General features: G+C 48.3%; 1 protein-coding gene across 3 annotated transcripts in view; it reads left to right on the top strand.

Moving 5' to 3' along the window:
- Positions 1 to 430: 430 nt before the first annotated feature.
- The window catches only part of LOC138795670 (probable cation-transporting ATPase 13A4), a 276,072-nt gene continuing 256,959 nt past the window's right edge, over positions 431 to 19,543 (top strand). For 2 of the 3 annotated variants that reach the window (XM_069975057.1, XM_069975056.1), the window contains exon 1: positions 842 to 965. In XM_069975057.1, coding sequence (XP_069831158.1) covers positions 903 to 965 — 63 coding nt within the window. In that variant the 5' untranslated portion in view covers positions 842 to 902. Of the gene's footprint in view, positions 494 to 841; positions 966 to 19,543 lie in introns of those variants that run through there. The other variant, XM_069975055.1, reaches the window with a different exon arrangement.

Below are 19,543 nucleotides of genomic sequence, written 5' to 3'. Positions count from 1 at the left end.
CCCTGTTTGTGAAAAATGGCCCCAGTCTCTGAGTTAGGTGGTGTAATTAATTCAAAAAGCAGTTTAACTTGCCTTACAATGAATACAATACAGTGAACTATAAATAGCATTGCTCATGCTAATAGAGGGAGTTTTTTGCAATAATAGTTGTTTGGCTGTATCATGCTTGACAAGCTCTGCATTAATGTGAGCAGCTAAAATGAGGTGCAACATACTTTTTATTGTTTTCAATAAAGTCTGTGATGTGTTTGCATACTCATCTGCTGTTTCAGTAGGTTTCCAACAAGCACACATGCTTGTCAATCTGTAGCCATCAAGGCCAGGATTCAAAGCCAATTTTGTGTATCTAGTCACTCCTAGCCGGCTATTGCTGAGGCCATAAATTTTCAAATTCCTTAGGGATCTGTGAAATTTCTCTGCAGGGGAGCAGCAGCAGGATTATTTATTCAAGGCTATTGAAAGAGTTGTACCTGTATTATAACACAGCTCTAAGGTGAGTGGTTTTGCACAAGATCTAAACACAAATCCACATTCATATGTGCATAATTCCACATTATTGCACTAGGTAACACCCCTCTTTGTCTGTTTTCTCCATAGAGTTGTATAGAATATTTGATACTTATACAGTTCAATTGATGTCATATTTAAAGAAATGTTACTATACACTCTATTTTATAACCATTTGTATAGCAATTTCTGTGTTGGGTGAGGATTAACAGTTTATTTGCCATACAATCAACACAATACAGAGAAATCCAGGAAGCATAAATGCTACTTAAGGAAGTTAGAGGTGTGTGCATTATTTAAGTGGTAATGGCTGTTTGGTTTCTCAGAGCTGGTGCTGCTTGGGGATGTTAAGGTGAAGTCATCTCTTGTCTTCTGAAAACAGGTGCCTGTACAACATGAAATCAAAAGAATGCAAAGATCATCATGCAATAATTAATGAAGGGAAAGAAAATGAGATGGTGAGTATACTTTTCTGCACTGGCTGTATAGCTAGAACTGCCGTTGTTATTATAACTAATATTTAGCAGAGCATTAACTTTCTATTAGTGACTTTTTTTTAGAGCTATGTGTGAAGCCTTTGGCACTGTCATAACAGTCAAAGATCTATGATTTTATAAACCTATTTTCATTTCATATACCTACATGTATAACTCTAGGAGCATGCCAGTGTATTGTCTTTTGTGTGTTGGTTGTAGGTATTGTAAAAAAAAGTTGTTAATTATCACAGAATATGTTTCACTTAGGTAAGTCTTGATAAACCAAATACTGATATAAAATACTGCCTTGGGAAGTGGCATAGTTTTTGGAGAGGTACTCTTGGACTTAATCTTTTTTTTTTTTTTTTTCCTTCAATATTTCTGGGGTTTAACAGAAAATAATAAACAACCCATACTCACAGCTAAAACACTCCCCCAGGGGTTCTCCTGTGACATCAGGCCCCCTGCTAAATGCTTTAGCCTCTACTTCCATTTCACGTTCACAAGACAGTATTCTATATCAGCATTTTGAAATAAAACTCTGTAAAACCCACCTACATGAAACCTACATAGAGAAAAACTGTCACGCACCACTTTTGTGTTTTGTACTCTGTGTTTCAACTTACAAATACCTACCAAAATGCTGCCATGTTAAGTGGTTTAAGACTATTTCCAGTCAAGTGTAAAGCTACTACGCGACCCCTTCACTCACACCAGTTGTTGGGGTGAGTGAAGGGGATTATAAAAGGGCCCTAAGCTCCTGGGGGGCCCATGGACACCCAAAAAGACTTATATTTTCAGTGGTGTGTTGTCTCCTGGCTACTGTTCTGCCATGTTTTGCAAAAAAAATCACTACTTTTTTACCGCAGTTTTCGCAATATCGGGCATAATGACATTGTCTATCCTGTACTATGAACACCACGCTAGTGCTGCCATAGTTAGAGTGGGTTGGGGGGGGGGGGCAAGCTTGGTCAACAGCCCAGGGCCTACGGTAAAGTTAATTCGCCCCTGGTGGTTACCCACAGGTAGTTCCTGACCACAAACCTGCAATCCATTGCATTTTTTTAAGACTGGAGTATCGCAGCAGCTTGTTGGCCGCAGTGCTACCCTATTCACTTGTATGTGTGAAGGGATCATGCAACCAAGCAGCACAGCTGGCAGTGTGACATAGCAGCTCCTGGTCATGCAACCAGGAATTTCTGTGTAGCTCCATCCTAATAGAATTATTTTCCTACACAGTAGTATGGATAGTTTCCTATAGGGGAATATGACCTGGCTTACTGAACCCATACATGGCTTGATTATCATGCAGCAAGGGCTGAAAGGACATTGTTAGTGATGTCTTTGCAGCCCTTCTTTTGGTGTAAAAACATATTTACCTGTCCATCCCCCCCCCCCCCGCCCCCCGTGTCCTCCAGCCTTGTTCCTGTGTGCCCTGCTGCAGCCGCCTCAGAGACTTCTGATCCCATCTCTGAAGTAAAAGGCTGCTCAACTAATCACTGGCCGAGATGGGACAACACCACGATCAGTGATTAGCTAAGCATCCTTTTTGGTTCCGAAGTCCTGGAATTGGCTGTGGTGAGCGGAGAACACCAAACAAGGCAGCAGGACCCCGGGGTGGAGTCTTGACATGTAAATAGCAATGTGCGACTGATGACCAAAGATTTTTAAAGGTACTTTACCACCTCCAAAAAACTTCCGGAATACAGTAGTTGCTAAATAGTTCACAAGATGCAGATTCCAAATTTCATATTTGGAATTAGTGTCTTTTAAACTATTTATTTTACTATTGTTTAGGAGTCCCTTTAAGTTTTCTTATTATTTTTGTAGTTGAAAAATATTTTGGGGTTATTTTTAATTTCCTTGGGACTGACTCTGTTTAAGGCTAGGTTCACACACAGTACAATAAAAAACAATTGAGACTGCAAATATTTTTGAGTGAAAATAAAACAATGTGTGAACAGTTAAAAAGGCAAAAGCATGTCATAAATAATGAGAATGATTATTGTCTGGACGATTGTAATAAATTACGGTGGTTATTCTGTACATTTGTGTGCTGCTAAACAATTTCCCATTGACTTTAATGGAGCGCATTATTAACTTAAAATGCAGTGTTACATACCCATGATATGCTTTCTGGAATGCTTCCAGGCCATGACACATGTTTCGTCTTCCTTTGTAGGGTGCTGGCTGCATTCCTGTATACCCAGCTTTACATAGAGTTTCCTCAAATTACAACATGGTTATTAATACACCTGTGATCTTTACATGGCGTTACAGGCTGCACATCTTGATTTCAGTGTCAGCATGGTCCAGAATCTGTCATGGGAAGTCATGGGGCAGGCAGTGATGACATCACTAAGCCTGTCCCTCCAACCATAGCAGTCCACCATATAATCAGCGATTCTGCTGAGGTGAGGTGGAAATTACAGTACTATATGGATACCTGAGTTGCTCCACCACAACTGCCAGTTCCTCAATCACCTGCTCTACCCCGCCGTCAGCATTTTCACAAAATCTGCTGACATAATGCCCCCACCAGAAATAGCCAATAAGCGTAGACAATATATGGTGGGAGTGGCACATCAACAGATGTTGTGAAAACGCAGACAGCGCAAAGAGATGGCGGTCTGGTAACAGCAGAGGGGCACAGGAAAGTATATATCACTGTCATGTTGCCCACATCCCAAGCAGGATTGCTTATTAGGAATTTATCCTGGACAACACCTTTAAGGGTGACCCGGAAACACAGTATCAATGGGGAGCTGACAATTCATACACAAGAGTTAATATTAAAAAAAATTATGTATAAATTCTTATTGCACATATCCACCTATATGAATATAAAGTGTAAATTATATTCATATTTATTAATACAAAATACCCCAATTATAAAGAGCAACATATGCAATTCAAAGTGCAAAAACATAAAGTCACATAACATTTATTGATAAATATGAATGTAATTCTATAAAAAAAAAAACATTAATATAAATCAACTGTAGTTCATGTTATCTCCATTTAATCAAATCTGTACTATAAAATGCAAGTGTTCAATTCATTGTGCAAAAAAAAGCATGTTAATGTGAACATGAACATAAAAAACTTAATACACTACAATTAAAGATTTGTGATGCGAATCTGGTGAATCCATGCTGTCAGTTTGCTTCATATTGCCAAGTGAATTTAGACGGATTCACTGCAAAATTAGCTAAACATGGTGGCCGCGGCCGCGCATGTTAGCTTACAGTACTGTCACTTGGTAAGAGGCAAGGAATTATCCATAATCCCTTGTGGCCCTCCAATCACCTGCAAGCCCCACTTTGGTGTCAGCACCTTCCCCGTCCCCCTGTATATAGTGTGATCCACTACCTGGAGGTGGGCTGTGTGTGTAGTGGAGAACAGGATTGCAGCAGGCATTTAGAGCAGGGCAGGGAGAGAAATTGACATTGAGTCATTGGGTTCTGGGTGCCCTGTCACTGAGTGCTGTGAAAACAGTGTCCAGTGTAACAAATCACTGGGTCCTGGGTGTATATCATACCATCAAGTCATATCTTTTATTCCCTTAAAAAAAAAAAAAAAAAAAAAAAAGAAAGAAAAAAAGAAAGAAAGATGTCCAAGCGTGCAAAAAAATCTGGCCCTTCTCGGGGTATGGCCAGTTTTAGTGACCATGGTGGCACAAAAGGTGATCCCAGTGGAAGACGACTCGTGGGACTAGTGATTCTAACCAAATTAAAGCAAGGTTTGAGCTCCCTGTTACACCTAGTAGGCAGGTGAACACCAGCCAGGCTGGGATTAACTGGATCTGGAGTAGTGTCACCACCATTCCATGTCAAAGCCAGGATGTTTCCTCTGCCCCGTCTCGTGTGGTGTCGCAGACCAAATTCCACTCGCCAGGGCCATCAGCAAGAGAGCTCCTGGCAAGTCTAGTACCCCCCCCCCCCCAGACTCTGAGTCTCTGTATTTAGAGGATCTTTTTGAGGAATGTCCTGACAGGCAACAATTGGAAGCGCTGAGACTCTCTGAGATGTCATGCCCCAGAGCAGTCAAGAGAGCTAGGAAGGGGCAGCTTCTGGCAAAAGTATGGAATCATACCGCATGCCTATGGAGAATGACAACTTAGGAGAGGACAAGTTTGTCCTGGACTATGATGATGATGATGACGTTGCAGACCCCAGGTGGAATCTCAGTCCACAGATGTCATCCTCTGCGTCATCACCAGTGAATGAAGCTGTGTTTCTGCCACCTATGGGTACTATTACACGGAATGATAATCGGCCCTATCCAGCCGATTATCGTTCCGTGTAATAAAGGCAGCGATCAGCCGATGATATCGTTGATATAGGTTCTGACCTATAATTGTTGGGCCCCAACCGTGCATCGCTACGTGTAATAGCAGTGCTAGTCCGGCACTGCCGATTAGCAAAGAAGAATACATTATCTATCCAGGATGCAGGGCTCCTCTTGCTCTGTGCTTTTCCTCGGGTCCCAAGCGCTTCAGCTTTAAAGCGGCCTGTCTCAGCTGACAGGCCGCTCAGCCAATCACTGGCTGGGACCGCTGTGCAGGGCCGGATTAAGGTTGGTGGAGGCCCTGGGCGACAATTTGGTTGGGGGGCCCCCACTTAAAAATAATTAAATAATAAACTTTGTTCATTAACCATGTATTTTAAATATACAAAACAATGAATGTTTTTTTCTATTGTTTGTAGATACATTTGCTGCACAAAACAACCCGCCCTCTCCTCAGCCTAGTAGTGAGGTCTAGGGACCACCAGTACACTAGTGACAAGTTGTGACTAGGGTACTGGTGTATAAACTGACCCACCAGAGCAGGGGAGTTGGCCTGTGCACGCATTTAGGCTCACATCACAATTCAATTAGAACCCCCACCATGTATTACATTTTAATGCTTGGTGGGGATAGTAACCTCAGAAGAGAAGAGGTATAGTGTTGAATGTTAAATTTAACATTCAACACTATACCTCTTCTCTTCTATACCCGCAATGTTACATCGCTATTGTCAGTAGAAATATTGGGGAATCCAATTTTTGCGCTGAACGTCACCCCCCTTTTTGTATCCTCTTGTATTATTACACTGTAGTGAACCTACGGGTGTTTACTTCGGACGTTTAGCAGCATTGCAGTGCAGCGCTAGTGAGGGGTTGGTACAACTGCACGGAGGATCTATGTAGCATAATGAGTAAAGTTAAAGGGTTATCCAGTGCTACAAAAACATGGCCACTTTCATTCAGAGACAGCATCACTCTTGTCTCCAGTTCAGGTGTGGTTTGCAATTAAGCTCAATTCACTTCAATGAAACTGAGCAGCAAAACCCCGCCTAAGGTGGAGACAAGAGTGATGCTGTCTCTGGAAGAAAGTGGCCATGTTTTTGTAGCGCTGGATAGCCTCTTTAAATTTGGTTGGTTAAAGCATACAGATGTAGCAGAGCCGACTTTGGTTGGTTAAAGCATACAGATGCAGCAGAGCTGAATTTTGCTGGCTAAGGGCCTATTTACACACTACATGTATATGGATGGTGTGTAACATAATGGAGTTTGGAGTTCTTTGTATCATCTTTCAACATGATACGTTATGAACGTTCGTGGAGGAAGTCTAAAACTGATGCAAACCTCCTACATTATAAATTTGTGCTTAGAAGCTACTACTCCACTCTTTATTCTGCTAAGCAATCTTACTTTACCTCTCTCATTTCTTCTCTATTCCATAACCCAAAACGTCTCTTTGATACCCTCAACTCCCTCCTCAAACCCAAAGTTCAGACACCCGTAACTAACCTCTGTGCTGAAGAACTAGCATCCTACTTCAAGGAAAAGATAGATACTATCCGTCAGGAGATCACCTCCCAGTCCCCAAGTAGTGTTGATCCTATTCCCTCTTGTATTTCCTCCTCTTCCCTCTCAGTATTTGAGCCTGTAACAGAGGAGGAAGTCTCCAGACTCTTTTCCTCCACTCGTCCCACCTCCTGCCCTAGTGACCCTATTCCCTCACACCAGGGCCGGACTGGGACTTAAAATCAGCCCTGGCAATCAAACCCCAGCAGCCCACATACCATATCATGGTATATCAATTCTGCTTCATTTAGCCATGTCCCCCACTACTCCCTTAAAGGGAAACAATCAACCGATCAGTTCCCTGGAGCATTGTATAAAGCACCTGGAGTGGCCGCGACAAGTACCGACCACGGCCGCAGCTGGTGCTTTATAACGGAGAAAATTACTTTTATTCCCCGGCTTGTGACTAGATACAAGCGGGGAAGTAGTCATGGTGGTCGGCTCCCCGCTTGTATCTAGTCACTGCGCTCTGCCTGTCAGCGTGCTCGGCGGGATGATTGACAGGCAGAGAGGCCAGTAACGGACCTCTCTGCCTGTCAATCATCCCCTCTGAGCGCGCTGACAGGCAGAGCGCAGTGACTAGATACGAGCGGGGAGCCGACCACCATGACTACTTCCCCGCTTGTATCTAGTCACGAGCCGGGGAATAAAAGTCATATCAGCTCAAACGGGCTTATTAGTTCCCTTTAAACATGTGAAACCCACCATCAGCGCCTAAAAATAATGCTATAACATGATCTGCTGTGGATTTGATGCGGCATATTTATGCATTCATTTCAACTGATTAAATCAGAAGCATCAAATCTGCATTGGATTAGGTATGAACGTGCCCTTAAAGGGAACCTGTGGGGTCTATACCAGGTACACAGCTGTAGATCCCAGCGTACAGGTCAGGGACCTGACCTATAGTCCAGTGTAAACCTTTATAATCATTCTTTCCATTACCAGCTGAAGTGTCACAGATGTGGAGCAACAGCAGCACCTTCTGCCTCCGCCCCTTCCTGCCCTGACTGATGGACGTATAGCAGGGGCGTAGCTAGGGGTTCAGCCTAGGGGGGGCGAGTGAGGCTGAGTGGGCCCCCAACCAACGTTACCCATAGGGAACCCCAGCAGGTGACAAGGATTTTTTTGAATAATAAAGGGAATATTCTTCTACATTTCTTATAGTGAATAAGGATACAGAGCCGTGTAAGAGGCTTCTACATCTGGAATATAGAACCACAAAAAAAGTAAAAGAGCTTAAGATTAGAAAAATATAGCTGCCTTCTTCCACAGACAGCACCACTCTTGTCCTCAGTTTGATTCTCCTGGTGGCTGCAACCTGTGGGTGACAACCATCAGCCCTGAAGTTCCAGCAATACATCTGTCTACAGCGGCAGGTATCGGAGGATTGTACTACTGTACTACAACTCCCAGCATACCCTGAGGGCTGCAGACTGTCAACCTGGAGCCCCCCTTCCTCGACCAAGTGCATGCTACTGGTATATATATATGGTATTACCAATAATACCAGTATACAAGGGGGAAATATCGCCACAACCACTACCATCACCACCATATTGTTACTGACTAAATCCTCTATACTAAATCCAATAAAACACAGTACCAGATTACAAGTAACAAATAACACCACTACTTACTTAATGACTAATACCAGCACATACCGACTAATACCAGCACATACCGACTAATACCAGCACATACCGACTAATACCAGCACATACCGACTAATACCAGCACATACTGACTAACACCACTGCTGCAACTGAATAATCCACTGTACACAGAGCAATATCACCTCTTCAAGTCATTTAGCAGTAGCCCCAGCTCTACACAGGTTCTATACACCATATACATTACAGTTCAGATATATTTAGTGACTCACAGGGGACGTCTTCTCTGATCAGAGTTCTTCCCTTTTCATCTTCTTCTCCATCTGCCCATGGCCGTTATGAGAACTTCTCCGAGCCACGAATCCACAGAATCTGCCAGACATACATATTAGGCTCCACACTCTGGCACCATCCTCATCTCTCTACACACTGCACATCTGTATTGGCCCCTTTACACCCTTGTTTAGTGGGTAGGCTGACTCTTATAGATGGCTCCCCCCTGTATTGCCCCCTTATAGATGCCCCCCCTGTATTACCCCCTTATAGATGGCTACCCCTGTATCCCCCCCCCTTATAGATGGCTCCCCTCCCCTGTATCCCCCCCTTATAGATGGCTTCCCTCCCCTGTATCCCCCCTTATAGATGGCTCCTCCTGTATTCCCCCCTTATAGATGGCTCCTCCTGTATTCCCCCCTTATAGATGGCTCCCCCCCCTGTATCCCCCCCTTATAGATGGCTTCCCTCCCCTGTATTCCCCCCTTATAGATGGCTTCCCTCCCCTGTATTCCCCCTTATAGATGGCTCCCCCCCTGTATCCCCCCCCTTATAGATGGCTCCTCCCCTGTATCCCCCCCCCTTATAGATGGCTCCCCTCCCCTGTATCCCTCCCTTATAGATGGCTCCCCCCCTGTATCCCCCCTTATAGATGGCTCCCCTCCCCTGTATCCCTCCCTTATAGATGGCTCCCCCCTGTATCCCCCCCTTATAGATGGCTTCCCTCCCCTGTATTCCCCCCTTATAGATGGCTTCCCTCCCCTGTATTCCCCCTTATAGATGGCTCCCCCCCTGTATCCCCCCCCTTATAGATGGCTCCTCCCCTGTATCCCCCCCCCCTTATAGATGGCTCCCCTCCCCTGTATCCCTCCCTTATAGATGGCTCCCCCCCTGTATCCCCCCTTATAGATGGCTCCCCTCCCCTGTATCCCTCCCTTATAGATGGCTCCCCCCCTGTATCCCCCCTTATAGATGGCTTCCCTCCCCTGTATTCCCCCCTTGTAGATGGCTCCCCCCCTGTATCCCCCCTTATAGTTTGCCCCCTGCACAGCAGATTAAAAAAAACAAACACACAACTCACCTAACAAGCGCTCCCCCGTCGCTGCTGTCCTCTCTTCTGCCCCCAGCTGATGCGTCCCTCCCTGGGGGATTCCCGGGCAGCGCACACATCCGGAAGCTGAGTGTGCGCCCAGGCCGGGACTTCCGGTACAGGAAGTCCCAGCGACGCGCACTAAGGTTCCTGATACGTGCGCTCCCTGGGAATCCCCCAGGGAGCGACGCATCAGACAGGGGCAAGATTGCCTCTTGCGGCCGCAAGCAAGACCGTGCTTGCGGTCGCAAGAGAGACATAAAGGAGGGGGTGGGCTCGGCGGTTCGGGGGGCGTGTGCGGATGCGGAGCGCAGCCTCTTGTGGCTGGAGGCATAACGCTGCCTCCGGCCACAAGAATGATTGACACAGCCAGGAGCCAATGGCTCCTGATGCTGTGTCAATCACATCCTGGCCCAGTCGGAACTGTATGCGCTCATTAGGAGTGCGAGCGCATACAGTTCCGGCCACTACTGACGTGTTAATGCTGTCTGCAAAAGCAATAGCTTTTGCAGACAGCATTAACTGTCTAAGACCTCAGTGGGCCCCTGTCTGAGTGGGCCCGGGGGCGACCGCCCCCCTTGCCCCCCACCAAATTTCGCTACTGACGTATAGGGTGCTGCTGCTGCTGTTGTGAAACTTTAGTTGGTAATGAAAAGGACAATTATAAAAGTTTACACTGGATTAAAGGTCCTGTCAGTGATATCTCCCTCACACCTGTCTGCTGAGATCTACAGCCCTAGACCTGGTATGGACCTCACAGATTCCCTTTAAAGGAGAAAAACATGGCCACTTTCTTCCAGAAACAGTGCCATACCTCAGTTTGAGTGAGGTATTGCAGCTCAGTTCCATTGAAGTGAATGGAGCCAAGTTGTAATACCTCACATAACCTGAAGACAGGGGTGGTGCTGTTTTTGGACAAAAGTTACTATATTTTTTTTAATCCTTTTATCCTGACTATGTCTCCATATAATGGCGGTATAAGTAGTAAGGTTTTAATTATTAAAATGTGTCTGCTGGTTGTGATCTCATGTGTAATCAAAGCTACATAATAAGCTGGTAGATAGATATTTCCTACTGGATATCTATCTATCTATCTATCTATCTCCTATCTATCTATCTATCTATCTATCTATCTATCTCCCTCCCTATCTATCTATCTATCTATTTATCTATCTATCTATCTATCTCCTATCTATCTATCTATCTATCTATCTAGAACTTTCTGTGCATGATACTCTCATAGTTAATAACACCAGTAAGCAAATATTATCACCATACTGTACACGTTACTGCCATACTGTCACTAAGCAAACCCACCAATATTTCCTATACTACCAGTATATAAGTAACAAATAATATCACCACACCATGAGCACGGCCATTATCACCACATAGTGACTAATACCACTACACTGTGACTGAATACAATCCACTATATAAAACACTAATATTACCAATAATACCAGAATACACAGGACGAGTAATACCATCACACCATGCCCACTACTCTCAGCATACGGTGACTGGATAATACCACTATACCATCACACCATGCCCACTACTCTCAGCATACGGTGACTGGATAATACCACTATACCATCACACCATGTCCACTACTCTCAGCATACGGTGACTGGATAATACCACTATACCATCACACCATGTCCACTACTCTCAGCATACGGTGACTGGATAATACCACTATACCATCACACCATGTCCACTACTCTCAACATACGGTGACTGGATAATACCACTATACCATCACACCATGCCCACTACCTCCTCAGCATACGGGGACTGGATACCACTATCCACCAAATAACAGCCGCTATATAAAGACCAATATTCTCCCAAAGCAGTGACCAGAGAACACAGGTTTCACACTCCGGCCCTCCAGCTGTTACAAAACTACAGATCCCATCATGACTGGACAGCTAAAGCATGATGGGAATTGTAGTTTTGCAACACCTGGAGGGCCTGAATTTGACACCCTGATACAGATGTAGATCCCAGCTGTGTAAAGGTTCTGCAGACCTTATAGGTGAATATAGTGCAGTTACATCCTGTCACTCACAGTAGGCGTCTTCTCTGCATGAAGAGACGTCCACTTTTCCTTTTCTTCTCCATCTGGCTCCGGCCATCATGAAGGCTTCTCTGGCCGTGACTCCTCTCCACGGGATCTGCCAGACAGACATTTTAGGCTTCATGCTCCAGCAACATCTTCCTCTATACATCCTCATCTATACATCCCTCCATATATAATAGCCTCCCCTCCCCCGCTGCACATCTCTCCATATAGAATAGCCCCCCTGCTGTACATCCCCCCATATAGAATAGCCCCCCCGTGTATCCCCCAATATAGAATAGCCCCCCTGCATCCCCCAATATAGATTAGCCCCCCTGAACATCCCCCCATATAGAATAGCCCCCTGAGCATCCCCCCATATAGAATAGCCCCCCTGTGCATCCTCCCATATAGAATAGCCCCCCTGCATCCCCCCATATAGAATAGCCCCCCCGTGCATCCCCCATATAGAATAGCCCCCCGTGCATCCCCCATATAGAATAGCCCCCCCCGTGCATCCCCCATATAGAATAGCCCCCCCCGTGCATCCCCCAATATAGAGTAGCCCCCCTGTGCATCCCCCAATATAGAGTAGCCCCCCTGTGCATCCCCCAATATAGAATAGCCTCCCCTGTGCATCCCCCCAATATAGAATATCCTCCCCCGCATCCCCCAATATAGAATAGCCTCCCCTGTGCATCCCCAATATAGAATAGCCCCCCCGTGCATCCCCCCAATATAGAATAGCCCCCCCCCCTGCATCCCCCCAATATAGAATAGCCTCCCCTGTGCATCCTCCCATATAGAATAGCCCCCCCCCATGCATCCCCCCAATATAGAATAGCCTCCCCTGTGCATCCTCCCATATAGAATAGCCCCCCCCGTGCATCCCCCCAATATAGAATAGCCTCCCCTGTGCATCCTCCCATATAGAATAGCCTCCCCCTGTGCCTCCCCCCAATATAGAATAGTCCCCCCTGTGCCTCCCCCCAATATAGAAAAGCCCCCCCCTGTGCATCCCCCCCAATATAGAATAGCCCCCCCCCCTGTGCCTCTCCCCCAATATAGAAAAGCCCACCCTGTGCATCCCCCCAATATAGAATAGCCTCCCTCTGTGCCTCCCCCAATATAGAATAGCCTCCCCCTGTGCCTCCCCCCAATATAGAATAGCCTCCCCCTGTGCCTCCCCCAATATAGAATAGCCTCCCCCTGTGCCTCCCCCAATATAGAATAGCCTCCCCCTGTGCCTCCCCCCAATATAGAATAGCCTCCCCTGTGCATCCTCCCATATAGAATAGCCTCCCCCTGTGCCTCCCCCCAATATAGAATAGTCCCCCCTGTGCCTCCCCCCAATATAGAATAGCCCCCCCTGTGCATCCCCCCCAATATAGAATAGCCCCCCCCTGTGCCTCTCCCCAATATAGAAAAGCCCACCCTGTGCATCCCCCCAATATAGAATAGCCTCCCTCTGTGCCTCCCCCAATATAGAATAGCCTCCCCCTGTGCCTCCCCCCAATATAGAATAGCCTCCCCCTGTGCCTCCCCCCAATATAGAATAGCCTCCCCCTGTGCCTCCCCCCAATATAGAATAGCCTCCCCTGTGCATCCTCCCATATAGAATAGCCTCCCCCTGTGCCTCCCCCCAATATAGAATAGTCCCCCCTGTGCCTCCCCCCAATATAGAATAGCCCCCCCCTGTGCATCCCCCCAATATAGAATAGCCCCCCCCTGTGCCTCTCCCCCAATATAGAAAAGCCCACCCTGTGCATCCCCCCAATATAGAATAGCCTCCCTCTGTGCCTCCCCCAATATAGAATAGCCTCCCCCTGTGCCTCCCCCCAATATAGAATAGCCTCCCCCTGTGCCTCCCCCCAATATAGAATAGCCTCCCCCTGTGCCTCCCCCCAATATAGAATAGCCTCCCCCTGTGCCTCCCCCCCAATATAGAATAGCCCCCCCTGTGCATCCCCCCCAATATTGAATAGCCCCCCCCTGTGCCCCCCCACACCATGGCCACATGTTAAGGGGTTAAAAAAAAAAACCACACATTCTCACCTGTCACCTCGCTCCCGGCAGCTTCTTCCTTCCGGTCCCGGATCTTTAGTCTGCAGCCTCTTCTCCCTGCTGCAGCGCGTCGGCGGCGTCTCTTCTCACAGGTCCTCAGCGGCGCGTCAGGGAAGTGACGTCAGCCGCTGGGGTCCTGTTAGAGGTGCCTGCAGACGTGCCTGCGCGCGGCACGTCTGCAGCCCCGGGCCGGCCCTGACACCTTCCAGCTAGGAAGACTGGCCGGCCACAGGAGTGACTGGCAGGGCCGGGGGCCAATGGCTCCCTGGCTCTGTCAGTCAGAGGCAGAGTGCGGCCGCTGCAAGCTGTGAGCGTTCATCTTGAACGCTCACAGTTAAAGGGCCAGGGCGCCGGCTCTCTGCAGAGGCTGAATGAATAGCGCAGCGGCCGGCTGCGCTTTTCTTGCAGCCACTGCTGAGGGCCGGCGCACATGGGGGCCAGGAACAGCGGCCCCCGGATTGGTAATACTGGCAGCCCAGCGGGCATGTGCCCGCTTTGCCAGATTACCAATCCGGGCCTGCCTCACACCTGGTCCAGTCTCTCTCTCCTGCTCTCACTACTTACCTTACTAAAATCTTCAACCTCTCCCTTTCCTCTGGCATCTTCCCCTCGACCTTCAAATACTCCGTCATCACTCCGTTAATAAAAAAAAAACCTCCCTAGACCCATTCTGTACAGCCAATTATCGACCTGTCTCTAATCTTCCTTTTATCTCTAAACTGTTGGAATGCCTGGTCTATTCCCGCCTAACCTGCTACCTCTCTGACAACTCTCTCCTTGACCCCCTTCAGTCCGGTTTCCGTCCTCACCACTCTACCGAAACTGCCCTTACTAAAGTCTCTAATTATCTCCTCTCCGCCAAATCTAAAGGTGACCATTCTCTGCTTATTCTCCTGGATCTATCTGCAGCTTTTGACACTGTAGACCACCAGCTCCTCCTCTCCATGCTCCACTCTATCGGCTTCAAGGACTCTGCTCTTTCCTGGTTTTCCTCCTATCTCTCTGACCGCTCCTTTAGCGTATCATTTGGTTGTTCCTCCTCATCTTCTCTTCCCATTATAGTCGGGGTTCCATAGGGATCAGTCCTGGGCCCTCTTCTTTTCTCACTTTACACTTTACCCATTGGACTGAGCTTCTTGTATTCCCTCCCTCTGCTAACCGCCCCCCACCTGACATCAGTGGCGGATTAAATGTACCCTGGGCCCCGGGCTGTCCACCCAACCTGGGCCCCCCCCCAGTCAATCCGCCCACATTATGATCCACCACTGCCCCCCACCACACACACACTGCCTGCCTCCCCGCTGACCCCAATAAACATAATGTTTGGTCCCTTGCTGCTACCCCCAGTAAGCATTGCCCTCCCCACCTCCACTGCCCCCAATAAACATATTGCCAACTCACCCGGTCTCCTGATGTTGCCCCCCCCCCCAAGGTCACAGCAGCACAGAGGATGTCAGGAGAGGAGGGTGCTGAACTTATAGAGGTCACAGGGTCACAGCAGCACAGAGCATATCAGGAGAGGAGGGTGCTGATCTTATAGGGGAGGTCAAAGCAGCACAGAGGATGTCAGGAGAGGAGGGGGCTGATCTTATAGGGGAGGTCACAGCAGCACAGAGGATGTCAGGAGAGGAGGGTGCTGATCTTATAGGGGAGGTCACAGCAGCACAGAGGATGTCAGGAGAGGAGGGTGCTAATCCTATAGATGGTCCCCCTTTTCCCCCCTTATAGATGGTCCCCCTCTTTTCCCCCCTTATAGATGGTCCTCCTCTTTCCCCCTCTATAGATGGTCCCCCTCTTTCCCCCTCTATAGATGGTTCCCCTCTTTCCCCCTCTATAGATGGTCCCCCTCTTTCCCCCCCTTATAGATGGTCCCCCTCTTTATCCCTCTATAGATGGTCCCCCTCTTTTCCCCTCTATAGATGGTCCCCCTCTTTTCCCCTCTATAGATGGTCCCCCTCTTTCCCCCCTTATAGATGGCCCCCCTCTTTCCTCCTTTATAGATGGTCCCCCTCTTTTCCCCTCTATAGATGCCCCCCCTCTTTCCCCCTTTATAGATGGTCCCTCCTCTTTCCCCCCTTATAGATGGTCCCCCTCTTTTCCCCTCTATAGATGGTCCACCTTTCCCCCCCTTATAGATGGCCCCCCTCTTTCCCCCTTTATAGATGGTCCCCCTCTTTCCCCCTTTATAGATGGTCCCCCTTTGTAGAGGGTCCCCCTCTTTTCCCCTCTATAGATGGTCCCTCTTTCCCCCCTTATAGATGGTCCCCCTCTTTAGATGCCCCCTCTTTCTCCCTCTATAGATGCCCCCCCTCTTTCCCCCTCTATAGATGGCCCCCCTCTTTCCCCCCTTATAGATGATCCCCCTCTTTCCCCCTCTATAGATGCCCCCCCTCTTTTCCCCTCTATAGATGGTCCCCCTCTTTTCCCCTCTATAGATGGTCCCCCTCTTTTCCCCCTATAGATGGTCCCCCTCTTTCCCCCTCTATAGATGGTCCCCCTCTCCCCCCTCTCCCCCCTCTCCCCCCTCTATAGATGCTCCCCCTCTTTTCCCCTCTATAGATGCCCCCCTCTTTCCCCCCGTATAGATGGTTCCCCTCTTTACCCCTCTATAGATGATCCCCCTTTTCCCCCCTTATAGATGGTCCCCCTCTTTTCCCCCCTTATATATGGCCCCCCTCTTTCCCCCTTTATAGATGGTCCCCCTCTTTCCCCCTTTATAGATGGTCCCCCTTTATAGATGCCCCCCCTCTTTTCCCCTCTATAGATGGTCCCTCTTTCCCCCCTTATAGATGGTCCCCCTCTTTAGATGGCCCCCCTCTTTCTCCCTCTATAGATGGCCCCCTTCTTTCCCCCTCTATAGATGGCCCCTCTCTTTCCCCCCTTATAGATGGTCCCCCTATTTCCCCCCTTATAGATGGCCCCCCCTCTTCCCCCCCTCTATAGATGGTCCCCCTCTTTCCCCCTTTATAGATGGTCCCCCTCTTTTCCCCTCTATAGATGGTCCCCCTCTTTCCCCCCTATAGATGGTCCCCCTCTTTTCCCTTCTATAGATGGTCCCCCTCTTTTCCCCCTTATAGATGGCCCCCCTCTTTCCCCCTTTTTAGATGGTCTCCCTCTTTTCCCCTCTATAGATGGTCCCTCTTTCCCCCCCTTATAGATGCCCCCCCTCTTTCCCCCCTCTATAGATGGCCCCCCTCTTTTCCCCCTCTATAGATGGTCCCCCTCTATAGATGGCCCCCCTCTATAGATGGCCCCCCTCTATAGATGGTCCCCCTCTTTCCCCCTCTATAGATGGCCCCCCTCTTTTCCCCCTCTATAGATGGTCCCCCTCTTTATAGATGCCCCCCCCCCTTGCACAGCAGTCAGTAAATAAAAAAAAAAACAACTCACCTGCCATCCGTTCCCCCGTCGATCCTTTCAGCTCCTGGTATGTCCCCGGCTGCCTTCGGCTGATGCGCGGCTGCAGGGGGTGTCTCGTCCTCTCCCCGGCAGCACGCACATCACACAGCTCACTGTGCCGCCTGGGCCCTGACCGCAAGCGAAATAATGCTTGCGGTCACAAGAGTGCAGTGGCGGGCCGGGCCGCAGCAGCGTGGGCAAATTATAATGTGGGCGGCGCGGCATGTGCCCCCCCGGAGCCTCGGGCCCCGGGCGGCCGCCCAAACCGCCCACATTATAATCCGCCACTGCCTGACATCTCCACCTCTGTCTGTGGTGCAACCATAACCCCTAGACAACAAGCCCGCTGCCTTGGGGTTATGTTTGACTCGGATCTGTCCTTCTTTCCTCATATTAAATCTCTTTCATGTTCCTGTAATTTGCATCTTAAAAACATCTCTAAAATCCGTCCCTTCCTTACTGTTGAATCTGCTAAAACTCTTATTGTCGCTCTTATTCATTCCTGTCTTGACTACTGCAATTCCTTAGTAATCGGCCTTCTTTCCTCTAAACTCTCCTCTCTCCAGTCCATTCTCAATGCAGCGGCCAGGCTTATTTCTCTGTCCAGGCGCTATACAGATGCCTCCCCCCTGTGCCAGTCACTACACTGGCTCCCTATTAAACACAGGATTCAATATAAACTCCTGCTCACCCACAAGGCTCTCCACAGTGCTGCACCTCCCTACATCTCCGTCTACCGCCCTACCCGTGCCTTGCGCTCCTCTAACAACTTAAGACTAACAACCACCTTAATCCGCACCTCTCACTCCTGTCTCCAGGACTTCACCCGAGCTGCACCAGTTCTATGGAATGCATTACCCAAGACTGTCAGACTCACCTCCAATACCCAAAGCTTCAAACGTGCCCTCAAAACACATCTGTTGCCCCACCCCCCCACCCCTAAATACATACCCCAGACATTCAAGCACTTAGACCTGTAGCAGGCATTGGTTGGTGACTGGTTTACCCACCTTTACCCTGCACTGGCTTATTTATAAAGATGGCCGGGCCATGCTAAAAAGGAAGCACTTTGCCCCTCTGCCATTTTGCCTCGCACCCCCTCCTAATAGTCTGTAAGCTAATGCATGCGAGCAGGGCCCTCACTCCTCATGTATGGATAATTATATGTAGATCTCTGTAATGTCTGATCTTTATCTATATATGTACCCCCAGAATTGTAAAGTGCTGCGGAATCTGTTGGTGCTATATAAATAAAAATTATTATTATTATTATTATTATTATCATCATCATCATCATCATGCCAAGTGCTCTGAATTGTTGTACTACTGTACTGACTGGGTCCCTTACAGCTGAAGTGTCAACAAACCTCGCCCCCTTGTAATCCTTTCACATCAGCAATACAGCTATATATGTTCCAACTGCTGATGCCCTGTGCAGTTGAAATGTAGAGGGAGCTGCAATGTAGAGGGAACTTTAACCCCTTCATGACAGAGGTCATTGATGCCCGGACATATATGTATTGCTGAAGCAAAGGGGTTAAATGGAACCAATCAGCATGATTGTGGTGATTTGGCTCCCTGCAGTACAGTATAGATCTATTGTAGAGCTCGAGGCACGTACTGGCTGCAGTAGGTGAAAATTAAATGCCATGTGATGCAGGGAGGGGGCGGCAACTAGTCATCCAGTCAGGGAGCCACCTGTGACTAGTCACCACTCTCTCCCTGTCAGCGTGCAGTGCGGGGATGATTGACAGGCAGAGAGACCCGTTAGTGGCCTCATCCCTGCACTGTGCGCTGACAGGAAGAGAACGGTGACTAGTCACAGGTGGCTCCCTGCCCAGATGACTAGTTGCCGTCCCTGCCTGCCTCACACAGAATTGCAGCAGATTTCACACTGCGAGTTCCACAGCAAAATCCACAGGGATTCCCAGTACTGTGAGTTTGTATGGGCTTACATACTCACAGCAGAATTTTCACACTTTACCTGTCCGCGCTTCAGATTCCTTCTGTGGCTCCCTGGTCTCCCGCTGATTGGCTGAGCAGGACACCAATGCCAGGAGCCACAGAAGGAAGCCAGAGTGCAGACAGGTAGAGTATTCACAGGGTTAAAGGGGATGGGGTTTACATACTTGCAGTTTGTAAACCCATACAAACTGACAGTACCTGGAATCGCAACGCATTTCGCTGTGGAACTCGTGCCG

Source organism: Dendropsophus ebraccatus, chromosome 6 (assembly GCF_027789765.1).
Source record: "Dendropsophus ebraccatus isolate aDenEbr1 chromosome 6, aDenEbr1.pat, whole genome shotgun sequence".
In the NCBI taxonomy this organism is placed as follows: Eukaryota; Metazoa; Chordata; class Amphibia; order Anura; family Hylidae; genus Dendropsophus; species Dendropsophus ebraccatus.
This window is presented reverse-complemented; position numbering and strand designations above follow the sequence as displayed.